This window comes from Furipterus horrens, unplaced genomic scaffold (assembly GCF_987537825.1).
Source record: "Furipterus horrens unplaced genomic scaffold, mFurHor1.1.pri manual_scaffold_9, whole genome shotgun sequence".
Classification (NCBI taxonomy): domain Eukaryota; kingdom Metazoa; phylum Chordata; class Mammalia; order Chiroptera; family Furipteridae; genus Furipterus; species Furipterus horrens.
In genome coordinates, this window is record NW_028327179.1 from 13883804 (window position 1) to 13897441 (window position 13638).

At 41.5% G+C, this 13638-nt stretch overlaps 1 protein-coding gene across 4 annotated transcripts in view; it reads left to right on the top strand.

The window, feature by feature from the left end:
* Positions 1 to 13638, top strand: part of OSBPL3 (oxysterol binding protein like 3) — a 151808-nt gene that overhangs the window by 102348 nt on the left and 35822 nt on the right. For 2 of the 4 annotated variants that reach the window (XM_090287098.1, XM_090287099.1), the window contains 2 exons: positions 7395 to 7522; positions 10082 to 10189. In XM_090287098.1, coding sequence (XP_090143224.1) covers positions 7395 to 7522; positions 10082 to 10189 — 236 coding nt within the window. The remainder of the gene's footprint in view (positions 1 to 7394; positions 7523 to 10081; positions 10190 to 13638) is intronic. The other 2 variants (XM_090287100.1, XM_090287101.1) reach the window with 1 other exon arrangement.

Sequence of the window (13638 nt, forward strand, 5' to 3'; positions counted from 1 at the left end):
TTGCAACTTCCTGTGAGTCAGTAGTAATTTCAAAATAGAAAGTTTAAAAATATTAGAAATAACCTAAATGCCCCAAAATAAAGGGACTGGATTTTTTTTAAATGAAATATAATCATATGACAGAATAGTTAATAGCCACGTAATAATAATAGCTACCTTATTTCGAGCTCAGAGCTGTCTGTTAGTTATTTGTTAAACAGTTACATGCCTGTTTTCATTAATTCTAGCAACAACCTTTGGAGTAGGTGTTACTGTAATCCCCATTACACAGATAAGAAACCTGAGGCTCAGAGAAGCCAAAGAACTCCCTGAAGGTCACATGGTAGAAAACAGCCAACCTTGGACTTGAATCCTAACCAGCCTGTCCCCACAGTCTGTGCTCCTCACCTGGTGTCTCATTGCCCTTACCAGTGGGGTAGCCAGGGTTATTTTTATAGAGCTAGAAAGATGTTCATAGCATATCATTGAGTAAAAACATAAGGTCACAAAGCAATCTACAGGTATGATCCCAATTTTTCAATAGAAATAAACTATATAAACCTGGTATACGTGGTCATACTCAAAAGTCTGGAAGGAAAAACACTGGCATTTTTGTGATGGATGCTGGAGTTATAAGTACTTATTATCTTCTTTGTGCTTTTTTATTTCACATATTAATCATTTTTAGAGGAGAAAATGGGTTAAAATTTTTTTAAATGGGAGAGCTGTACTTGCTGTAGGAAAGAAGACATTCCCTCTGCTGCCTCGCTCTCCTAGACCTGTGTTCCTCTTCCTTCCCATTACTGATTCCTTCAGCTCTCCTTTTCCTTAACCTGCAGACCTAAAACATGTTGGCTATGAGGAAGCCATTTATGCTTTTTGAAATTCCCACCTCAAACTCTTGTCCTCGTTTTCATTAGAACTTTGCCAGCGTTTTGCAGTGCTGGTATATGATCTGTCAAAAGGGTGGAATTACTGCTTCAACCCTTTAAAGCTCTTTGCACACACCCTCGTATGTTCTCTACTGTTAAAGGATCAGTTATAATTAGGGCTTTCCCTTTTTGGTTTGGAGGGAGAAAATACCTATAAAACACCATTACTTTTTAATAAGATGAACTGCCTTTTTAAAAATGGGAAAAATACTTCTGGCAAAAGGGCAATAGCCTGGCTTTGACCTACACTGAAGAAGCTGCTTCCTCAGCAGGACAGGGGTTGCCATATTGAGTTGACCCATTGATTCCATCCTCCTGCAGGGATTCAGCCTCGTGCACCGTCTCTAATGGCCTCAGCCAGCTGTTCTGTCTTTCGGGCTTTGTGAAAGCCAGCTGGCTGCAGAGCTGCCACATGTCTAGACGAGGTCAAGGTTTGTGCTCAGAGTAAGGCCCAGGTGCACTTACTCCATAACAGATGGTGCTCACTGGGCTTACAGACAGTGACTTCCATGGGGAGCCTAACAAGCTGTGGTATTAACACGCGCACAAAGATCTCCGGGGGTCTCTTTTCCACAGGCTGTAACTCAGAGCCCTCATGGGATAAAGACAGCTCCCAAGTTTGCCCGAAGTCCTGATACCTTCGTGCTTTCTCACTTCCATACGTTTCTGCTTTTGTTCCTGACACTTCGCACTGTTCTTTCTTGACTATATCGCTAATTTATTGGCTATGATTCCAGAGTAGCTGAACTAAAGCCAAGAATTCTGCAGATGTTGTAACTTAACTCTGTACCCACTTTTTCTTCAACGTGTTAAATGCATTGGAATTCTCCCTGTTTTGTAGAAGTTAGAACAACTAATTTAGCATAAAAACCTGCTAAACAGTTATATTTATGTAAATAATCAGAAACTAAGTAGGAACATTTAATTAAATCACTCAGTGCATTTAAATTTAAAGGAACATTTAGATCAAATATAGGTTAGAAAGTATTTTAAAACCCTGGACATTGTCTGAGGTTTGAAAATTAAGGGACATAGACTACAGAAGATCTAACCACCCCAGTTATTTTAGGTATGTTAACATTTTAAAGAAAATTCACCAAAATGTGGTTTTCATTCAAAACATGGAAAGGTAAATAATGCATCCTAGTATGGGTTGGATGCTATACAATAGCATGTGTTTTTCAGTTTCCTTAAAGCATTCCTGAGATATGGGCATTATCCACACAAACAGAGGTGGAAATTGAGGATTTGTCTGATATCTAAACATTCACTAAGTGGTAGAGATAGGATTATGGTCCATGTTTGTCGTACTACAAAATGTCTTAATCTTGTACCACACTGCCACCGTAGAGGTGACATCATGATTTTCCTGTCTTCCTCAAGACCTTACTCTTTTCTGATGCTGAGAAACTTCTAGAGAAGGAGCATATTAAACAATAGAGCTCAGGCAAATTAAGAGTACAGGTGTCCTTCAACACCAGCCATGGCCCTCCAAACATGCTGTCTGTACTCGGCCCACTCACCTCGATAAAAGGATGGCGTGGAAACTGGTAGAGATGGGAAAGGTAGTGATTGCTAAGACTCAGCTGTCTGTTGCCTATGACATTCTATTCTGTCAGACGCTTGACCAGTGTCCCACCCTCTCCGTACAGTGAGGGGGTCTGAGAAGTGGCTAAAGACAGTCTGAGAAAGAAAAGAATAAACAGAGACACCAGCGTTGCCTTCCGATATTTGAAAACCCCAGGAAAGAGGAAGCAGTTCTGTGTGCCAATGAGAAGACACTGGGGTAAACGTCAGCTTAGGAACACAAAGGACTTCCTTATCCCTGGAGAGTGGACTGCTCCAGGAGACAGCGAAAGCTCCAAAAAGCACAGAACCAAAGACTGTTTGGCAAGGACGTTTGGAGGTGGAGAGCTGCTGGTCATTCTGTATGGCAGTGGCCTTTGTGATCATTGAGGTTCTTTGTAGTTGTGAGCACCTACGACTTTTCATGTGGTCTTATTTATTATCAGATATCTATCAATGTGATACACCCATTTATTTTTCTTTTTCTCTAGCATTATGTTAAAAATTAGTAAGGAAACATGCCTGTCACAGCAAATATTCCTGACCTCTGAGATTCTGTGTCTTTAGCAATTAATATAAATATGATCTCCTATGAGCAGCCTTGAATCATTGCTGTGTGTGTGCTAGGTCATGAGGCTGCTGTGAAGGACTATTTTAATGACCTCTGAGTGAGCCTAAGCATCACTGAAGATATTGAGTGCATGGGGATCTGGGCTTCTGAGCCCTTTGTCAGGAGGCTTAGAAAGTGCTTTACACCTTAAAATTAAATATGGTGACTGTGACCTGGCCAGTGTGGCTCAGTTGGTTGAAGTGTCATCCCATAAACTGAAAGGTCACAGGTTTGATTCCTGGTCAGGGCATGTACCTAGGTTGCGGAATCAGTCCCAGGTCAGGGAGTGTACGGGAGGCAACCAATCAATGTTTCTCTTTCTCTCTCCCTTCCTTCCCCCCCCCGCCCCCCCTCAAATAAATAAATAAAATGACTATATAAGGTTCTTTCCACTTGCTTTATGCCCACCACAGTCTTGTCACCTATCCATTTTGAACCAAACGGTATATGTTCTGCCAATTAAAAAAATTTAATAGGAATCTTCCAGTTTAGTTGACTGCCTGGCTTTAGTGCAGGCCATCTGAAAGTCAGAGGAATTGATTTAGTAAAGTGGCAACCAACTGAGTGCCACATTTATTTAATTTAGAGTAATGAATAAGACAGTGCAAACAAATTTTTTTGCAATTATGTAAGGTACTGAATGTTAATGAGGTTTACTGTGGTGATCATTTGGCAATGTGTACAAATATTGAATCATTTTGTAGTACACCTGAAACTAATATAATGTTATATTATTAATGATACCCCAATGTTAAAAAGAAAAGAATTACCATATTTTTTGCCCTATAAGATGCACCTGACCATAAGATGCACCTAGGTTTAGAGGAGGAAAACAAGAAAAAAAATATTCTCAACCAAATGGTGTTCTAAAATATCTAATAAAATATAACATAATAATACTTCAACCATGTAAAGTGAACAGCAGTCAACAGCAATATTAAGAACCTTCATCACTGTCATTAGCAAATGAGGAGAAACTTTAAGGTTCAAGTACTCTTCTAGTTTTCTGGGAACCCCAAGAACTCATCATCGCTAGTGTCAGAATTTATGGAGCTCAGTTGCTCACAATCACTGATATCACTTACTTCGCTACCTTCATACTGACCAGACGCCCTGAGATTCAGCAGTAAAGTGGGACATTTAAGCACCCCTAGGGGTTTCATGTGGGCCCACTGCTTCCTCTTCTAACAGCTGTCGCCACCACTGACAGGTCAGGTAACACACATCATGGTCTGTGATGCAATATTTGCTCCATAAGGTGCACAGGCATTTCCCCCCCACTTTTTTTGGGGGGGGAGTGCATCTTACGGAGCGAAAAATACGGTATAATAAACTAAAGAAACTTAAAAATAACAGCAGTGAAGCAGTATCCTCCAGCGACCCACTCAGCTGGGCGGTGTGTTCTGTGGAGCTGCATGGGCTGGGAATGCCTATTTGATAGACATAAGACACAGTGACTTAGCTGGGGCTTGTTGCTTTCCAGCTGAGTCTGCTCTTCCACTGCTTAATAGATTCTGGTCAACCACTGCGTGCAGTTATTTATAGGCGTTGTCCTGGCAACAGACTACATAAAGCATCCTCCTAACGCCGCTGCCCATATTTCAGGAGACTGTAGTCACCACCATTTGCCTTGTCACATGTTCCTTTCCTCACCATCACTATTATTATTGCAGTAACATTTGTTATTTACTTTATGCTCTGCATGGGTTAGTGCTTTACCTGCATCATCTAATTAATCCCATAATGATCTTTGGAAGTAAATGCTATTATTATCCCCATCTATGAATGAGGAAACTGGGGTTCAGACTCATCACACACTTGTCTAAAGCCATGCAGTGAGTAAGGGATGGAAGAATCCAGGGCTGGTGTTGGAGCCCGCACTATTGGTCACCCTATGATGTTTCCCACTATTCAGTGCAATTGAATCCTTTAAATCAAAGGGTTGAGTGTGTTCCATAGACGCTATTAGAAAATTTAGTACCTATTGACCCTTTACCTCTGTCCTATGGAGACGGAAGCACCGTAATTTGTGTGTTTATAAACCAATTGCTTATTTGTACTGTGTGAAGAAGCTCTAAGTCTATCACTAAACATTACAACCTCAGACAATTTCAGTGACAACCTGTAGAAAGGCTCAGTTGTCCTCCTGGCTGTGAACTGAAGGAAGTCAGTCAGTAATGCATATATAGTGTCTGTGATACTAAATAGGCTACTCCTGAATAACAGTATCTCTAAAAAATCCAACCCCATGGAATTCAGTAATATACCAGGCCATTTGAGAAGAAGTGTGTCTCCCTTCTTTCTGCCCTTCTAAAACAAAGTATAATGAAGGAGATTGGAAAGAATATTCAAATGTGATATCCATCATCAATGATTTAGGTGACACTTTCCTCATCTGTAGGAGGTAACTTGTACATTCTGTGATCAACACCTGATGAATTATTTTGCTATATGTGTTAATGGGTGTTTTAAATTGAATTTATTGGGGTGACATTGGTTAGTAAAACCACAGAGGTTTCCAATGTACGACTCAGTAACACATCATCTGCACACTGCATTGTGTGCTCAGCACCCGAAGTCAAGTCTCCTCTGCCACCATTTGTCCCTACTTTGCCCTCCTGTACCTGCCCCCACGCCCTTCCTCTCTGGCAGTCACCATACTGTTGTCTACGTCTGTGTGTTCTTTTTAATCCCTTCGCCTTTTTCACTCAGTCCCCCCACCAACAGCCTCTGTCCTGTGTATATTTAAGATTCTGTTTCCGTTACGTTGGTTACGTTATTTTGTTCATTAGATTCCACATACAAGTGAAATCAATCATATGGTATTTGTCTTTCTCTGACCAGCTTATTTCATTTAGCCTAATACTGTCCAGGTCCATCCATGCTGTCGCAAAATGTAAGATTTCCTTTTTTACTGCTGAATAGTAGTCCATTGTGTAAGGCACCACAGCTTTTTTAACCACTCATCTACTGATGGGCACTTGGGCTGCTCAAACATCAGTGCAGGCATCTGAATGCCTAAAGTGCTAAGCTCTCAATATACCTGAAGTGAGCAGAGTAGCTGGCCGGCTGCCAAGTTTAGAGGTGGGGAATTCTGGGTCAAGCAGCTGGAAAGACTAACAAGGAAGAGGATAGGTAACACCTTATATATTTTGAAATAATTTCAAACTTACAGAGAAGTTGCAAGAATAATACAGATAACTCTCATATGTACTTTACCCAAATTCACCATTTTTAATATTTTGCCACATTTATTTTACCTCTTTCTACACACATCCACATGCATGTGTGCTTATTTTCCTGTACTGTGAAAGTAGGAATCATGTGTCATGTCTTTTTTTAATGCATTTATACTGTAGTGTATATTTCCTAAGAATCGGGGTATTCTTAACCAGTTCAGTTATGAAATCCAGGAAACTTAGCATCGAAACAGTACTGTTACCTATTCCACCTTCCTTATTCAAATGTTGTCAGTTATCCCAGTAATGTTCTATAATAGCACTTTCCCTTCAGCACAGGATCTAGTCCATAGTCATATATTGCATATAATTGTCATGCTTGTTTAGGCTCCTCATGATCATACTCAGATTGTCTGTCCCTGGCCAGCATACAACAAAATGACAGTGTATATTTTTTAGGGTGTTACACCCCAAGTAACACAAAGCCCATCTGACTCTCATTGGTAATTAATTTTGGTCACCTAGTTAAGATGCTGTTTAGTTCCTCTACTGTATTGTTACTGTTTTCACCCTGAGAACCAATTAGCTTTGTTTTCAAACATTTCGAGTCTTGAAAACAAAACTAAATATTAAGAAGAACCCAGAAGCACAGTCCTTTCAAGTGTCAGAACATCTTGATGATAAGTCATAAAATCAGGGAATTTTATAGTGGGTAGGTGCTTTGGAATTGACAAATGCGACTTTGAAAAATGTAATAGGCTTTATTTTTTTTAGAGCAGTTTTAGGTTCACAGCAAAAGTGAGCTTATAAAGTACAGGGTTACCATATACAATCATTCCCCCTTCCACGCGCACACACATACAGCCTCTCCCACTATCAACACCCCACCAGAGTGGTCCATTTGTTACAGCTAATAAACCTACATTGGAACGTCATTATCACCCAGAGTCTGTAGGTTACTTAGGGTTCCCTCTTGGTGTTGTACATTCCAGATGTGTTGTTAAAAAGTCAAAAATATTCAGGGCTGTTACTTTTCTAAGTTCTTTTATAAGAAATACATCTCTCTGTATCTCCTTTTTAATTATGCCTCTTCCTTCATTCCTTTTTATAATGATTATATCTTTATAGTTTACTTCACTTTAAGGTCAGCGTTTAATACCGTATCGGCGGAGAGAGAGAAATTGAAGCAGCTGATGGAGCAGGATGTCGCATCCCCGTCTGCTCAGGGTATTGGTCTGAAGCGCGCCCTGTCATCCGTAAGTGCGTCTGTGTGCAGAAACGCCTGACAGTGGGTCCCAGCTCATGAATTTTCTGTACTTTCCACCTCCATGGTCGTTTTGAAAATTCATAAGAAAACCAAACAAATTATCCAAATTATATTCTAGCCTTTCATCAGATTTTCTTATTGTAAAGATCAAAACTAAGTCTACCCCAAATCTTAGTATTTCATTGAGCGTAAGACATTTCAGGTTTGGTTTCCTCTCTTTATCTTGATGTTTCTGTTTCTGTAGAACTTTTGTTGTGTGTTTGTGTGTGTGTGACAGACATTGGTTTGTGAATGCTTACAAAAATCTGATCGTTGGGAGATTTCTGTACCCAAGACTTTACAGACTTAGATTGACTTTCCAAAGAACAGGCAGTACAGCAAAATGTTAAATTCACTTTTATCTTCTCTGTTGCACAGCACTGATCCTATTTACCATTACTCCAAAGACGTGAAATTACAGTGGTACCTCAGTATAGCCAAGAGTATAGATTCTAGCCACTTAGACTAGAATACCAGTGGCACACTGGCCAGAATAAAGTAAGTGTAGAGATTGTTGCTACATGTAACAATTTCTGTTTTGTGTGTTTAAGAAACTTCAACTCAGTGTTTCCTAAATGATTTTCAAGAATTTCCAAATAACCCATTCCATCCATGGGTACTAACAAATAAAGCCAAAATCCTTGCTTGAGACCTGGGCTGAGGATTGGACAGGGCAACAGCCTTCTGTGTTCTCAGCAGGTAGGCCTGTATGGATCCTGGTGAGTGGGAAGGCTCCCAGGTTCTCGGAAGCGAGTCAGGAAGACAGGCAGGATGGATCTGTGCGCAGGCAGCCAGGAGCTGATCGTGGGAGTGTCTGGGGAACAGCTGGGCGACTTGTTCCTTTCCAAAGACAGAGCACTTGGAGGACGGCTGGTCAAGAAGCATGAAGGAAACATCCTCCTTTACTGTCAGGCCAGCTCCTTCCAGTTGGGAGGCTGGGCTGGGCAATCAGACCAGCTCAGAGGGAGATAAAAGAGGCTGGGGTGGGGGGGCTCACACATGCATCCATCTAACACCCCCATTGCCAGGGCCCTGGTTCTTAGCCCTTATTCAGGTAAGTGAGTCATTTCTTTTGTTTAAATCAAATATCTTAATCATAAAGAATGAATAAAACAATCAACACCTACATGGGGAAACAATAAAATTAATCCTCCACAAAATCCTACTTTCCAAGATTCGATTCAACTGCTGTGATCATTAACTAACGTTAAAATATGGCCAATCATGAAGGGTGAGAGCAGCATCTTGTTTAAAGGTGAAAGGAGCTTGGAATCATTAGGGAGGGACTTGCACAAAGACCACAGTAGCCCTCTGTGTCCCAGGTTCCACCTCCACGGATTTAACCCACCAAGGATAGGAAATAGTCCTTAAAAATGTTACACGGTTGCAGATGAGTATTACGTGGTTAGACCTACACTGGCTGCAGTGGTCGCAACGGTTGTGTCTGTACTGAACACGTACAGACTTTTCCCGTCATCATTCCTTAAACAATACAGTATAACTGTATACTATTTACATAGCATGTATATTATATTAAAACCCTGGCTGGTTTAGCTCAGTGGATTGAGCGTCGGCCTGCGAGCTAAGTGTCGCTGGTTCGATCTTCCAGTCAGGGCACATCAGAGAAGGAAAACTCTGACTCCAAAAAACCTCCGCTGCCTTGCGGCATACCTCTTCAGGGGAAAGGCTAAGGGAGTAAACCCCGACAGAAAATCCGGAGCCGGAGTCCCTAAGGCGGTTTGACGTTGTGATCAACACCGGCAACTCCTGCGGCGCACCTGAAGCCAAGCTGTATTGACTCCGTCTTTCCCTTGGATCCTTCAGCTGCGAAGAGAGGGGGGGTCTGCTGCATGGGCAACAGCAGACCCTCCATATCACCCTGCCCAGGCTCTGTAGCTTCAGCGTCATCGCAAGATGTCGATTCAACACGGGAGGAGACAGATACCGTGTCACTCCCGAGTCGGACTGCACAGCCATTCTCGGCGGTGCAGATAGACTCTTAAGAAGCTACACCATCGTCTCTCGAGACGGACGGCTGCCGATATTATATTAAGTATTAGAACTAATCTAGAGATGAGTTAAAGTATACGAGAGGATGTGTGTATGTTATATGCAAACACGCACGCCACCATTTTATAAAAGGGACCCGAGCACCCGTGGATTTTGGTGTCAGTGGGGTCCTGGAGCCACCGGGGATACCGAGGGACACTGTGGACACAGCTGGGAAGGAGGAGGGGCCCTGAAACCACCGGTCAGAATAAGAGCTGAAGGTGTTTGTGATTCCCTTCTCTGTGAAAAAGAAAGCCTCGCTAACCCCTCCTTCCACCTCTGGCGATGAGATTAGAGAAGAGCCCCTGTTTCCAGAGTTTCCTCTTTTATTTCCCAGGCGTCCCAGAACCCGTGTCCTGCTGGATAGCATTCCGGGGCAAAGCCCAGGAAGTGCCCCTCGGGGCCGGCCCACGGGGCGCACTGCGCTGCTTTCTGAACCACTATTTTTAACATGTTCCAGGCCCTAGCACAAAACACAGATCTTAAAGAGCGCTTACGCAGAATCCATGCCGAGTCCCTGCTCCTCGACCCCCCTGCTGCTGCCAGGTCGGCGGACTGTCTGGCAGAGGTGGGTACAGCTTCTCCCCGGGCAGCGTCTCCGGGACCTGCCGGGCGCCCGGGCTCCCTGCCTCCCCCGCGGGCGGCCCTTTCCTACCGCCGCCCGCACAGCGGCCCAGGGCGGGCGGTCCCAGGCTTCCTTGCCTGTGCTGCTAACTGCACTTTAAAAACTGCTTTCCCCCCAGACCTCTTCTTCCCATTGTGTTTCTTTCCTCCATTTTCCTCCTAAGTATCACCCGTTTCACTAGGCATTACTGCGGCGGGAACTGCAGGGAGACAAACATTGTCTCCTGCTACTTCTGGAGAAGCCTGCATCGCTGACCTTGGTATCCATCCCAGTTCCCTGCCAGCATCCGGCTTCCTCGGCAACACCCACTCCTTCTTTCTGGCTGTTCCCTTCTTCCTTTCCTGGGACTTCTTTTTTCTTTTAAAAGCTCAGCCTTACCCTCAGAGGGAAAAAATACTCTTATTACAGTGGAAGGGTTTTGACCAGTGAATAGTACATTTAAAATGTCTTTTCTCAAGACATGTGATGGTAATCTAAAATACTCCTTGAATGTGTTTACAACGAGGAATTTCAGAAAAATATAAATTAATTGCCTGAGAAATGGAAAGGGGAAATAGGGTTAAAACTGTTTTGGGCGATCTCTTGTATTTATATGCCTGCCTCAGAGGTGCTAAGTATTTCATTAGCAAATTTATTAGATGGAGCGCATATAAAATAAAATAAGGTAATATACAAGGGATGTGTGTGTGCATTTTAAAAGGAATTCTAATGTTTAATTTTAATCCATCATTCTCCCTTTCCTGCCCTCCAAGAAAACAAAACCTCACACAATCCCTTCACTCTTTGGGAAAGCTGAGGTGTTGTGAGGAGAAAACAAGAGGCAGAAGTCAATCAGTGCCCTGCCTGCCAGGCCCGGGCACCCAGAGGTCCCCAAGGCCACTTGGAGCACAGGCTGACGGGAGGGATGCTCTTTTCGGATGCAGGAGTTGCCTTCTCTCTGCAGAGCTCACAGGCCTCTTGATACTTCTGAGATCAAGTCTTAGTTGCCTGTGAAATTACTTTACACATTCGCTCTCCCCAAGAGATCTTGTCAGTCATTTTAGCCCAGACTGAGATTGAGTCCCATGCAGGATTGACCCCCGACACGTTACCTGTGGTGGTCTTCATTGTAGGCCTGGGCAAAGAAATGAACAGGATAGAAGAGGCTCAAAAGTCAATGGGAAAGAGATGGATTATTCAATCAGTTACGTTGGCACAGCTCAAAAGCAACCTGGAAAGCAGTTTAAATCTCCTATTGCACACTGAAATGAATTGCCGATGAATTAGAGTTAAATATAAAAATTCAAATGGAAAAATATTGATTTAAATATTGATCAAATGGCTTAGAGTAGGGAGGACTTCCTAATTGTGGAAGTTACAAAAGAAATGTTGACTGGATTTGGCTATAGTTTTTCCTAGGGGGGGAAATGGTGTGTGTGAAAAAATAATGTATATGATAGATTAGGAAAAATATTTTCAGTGAAAAATGACAGATTTAGATAATGCTAAATAGGTGATGATGTATTTAATACTTGAATCATTAATAAATAATAGTAAGCAACTTAAGACCTCAACTAATGGGGAAAAAAGACACAATTCACCAAAAACCCCAAATACAGATAATTTAAAAAAAAACTTTTTATTTAGTATTGCTTATAAGTTCATAGGAAGGTGTAAAGAAATGCAGAGGAAGGGCCCATGTACCCTGACTAGCCTCCTCCAATGTTAACCTCTCTACATCTAGTTTTTTAAAAAAGGAAAAAATGTTCAACCTAATTCTTAACAATCAAATGCTAATTAAAATAATTAGATTAGCAACAACTATTTCTAAGTTAAAGTATTTGGTTCCCTTACAGATGTAGAGGAAGTAGAGGTTCTCTTACTTGTTGATGTGATTAGGTAATATATATTTTGCGTTAAACATTTTAAATAATTCTGAGAACTGATCCTAAGGAATAATGAAATGCAATCAAAGACACATTTGCAAACATGTTCACCATCTTTACAAATTTGGAAACACCCTTTGTTTCCAATAAAGGAAATGGCTTTCTGTGACACAATTAAAATAAAATATTGCCTATCAACTAAAGTTTATAGTCTCAAAGAACTTTTACCAGCCTGGGGAAAAGTTGACAATATAATGTTAAGTGAATATAGCAAACTATCTAAAGACTGTACAGTGTGATCCCAATTTTTCAAACTTAATAAAATCTATATACAAATATTTTAATATAAAATATACACCAGCAGACTAATAGGAGCCACATCTGGGTGATGAGACTTTCAGTGATATTTATTTACTTTTTATATTTTCTATTTTGGACACATTACTTTTATCCTCAGAACAAATGTTAATTTTGAAAATAACTATGGCGCAGTGTTGTTTTGGGGAAGTTTATAAAATTAGGTAGATAATACAGTTATTTCAAAGCAAAACTATATGTACAAAAAGGATTGTAGAGAAATGTATCAAAACAGTTATAGTGGTTGTTTTAGTGTGATGGGATTACCTGTTCCCTTTCCTCCCTTTTCTCTGTTTACTTATCATTTTGTAACATAAAAAGCAGATGAACAAATACTCTAACGCCTTACAAACTTGAGGGGATATTTAATTCAACTGACTAGATTAATATTTTAATAAATGAGGTCCTGAGTTGTACAAGACCCTGTGAGTTTTCAATAGGTATTTATAGGAAGTAGCCAAGAAACCCTCTGGCACATTAGTCTAGCAGAAGGGTAGAGAGCACAGGAGTGACTGGTAATAAATTAATGAGCAGAACAAGTAAATAAATCATTAGAGTCTTCGGTGGCAGTGGCACGCCAAAGACAGGACAATTCTGTTGTTTCAGTGAGCATTCAAGGAGTTCTGTTATTCACCACAGTGTCTCTTTTGAGGAGAGAGGCTCTCTTAACAGTGGCACATGCAGTTTCTTATTAGAGACCCACTGTGATCTTTTTATTAGGATAGAGAAGAAGCCTGCTTTCCAGAAAGCTGTAGGCATATTAAAATGGGTAGGATCTTTCAACGAATACCTTGGGCCAGCTGTCATAGGAAGAGTCCAAGAGGAAAGGGTATGCATTTAAATGTGTCCCTGGGGTAAGCATTTGGTAAAGAGACCCCTTTCCCTTTATTAATTAAGAAAATTTGCTGTGGCCCTCCTCTTAGACTGTCCCTATCATGGGTATAATTTGTTATGATACTGAGGAATGTGTCCTGAAATTGTAAAGCTTCTGGGAAAGACATCATCTATTATAGAAACAGCTCCTTTGTCTGCCCAATAAGGAATGGGAGCTCTTGGGAAGATCAGGGCAATAATCGTCTCTGTTTGGGAGGAATCGAATCCCTGTGCCCTGAATCTGTGCTCATTCCTCAAGGTCCAGTCAGGTGTCACCTCTTCTGGGAAGCCCTCCCC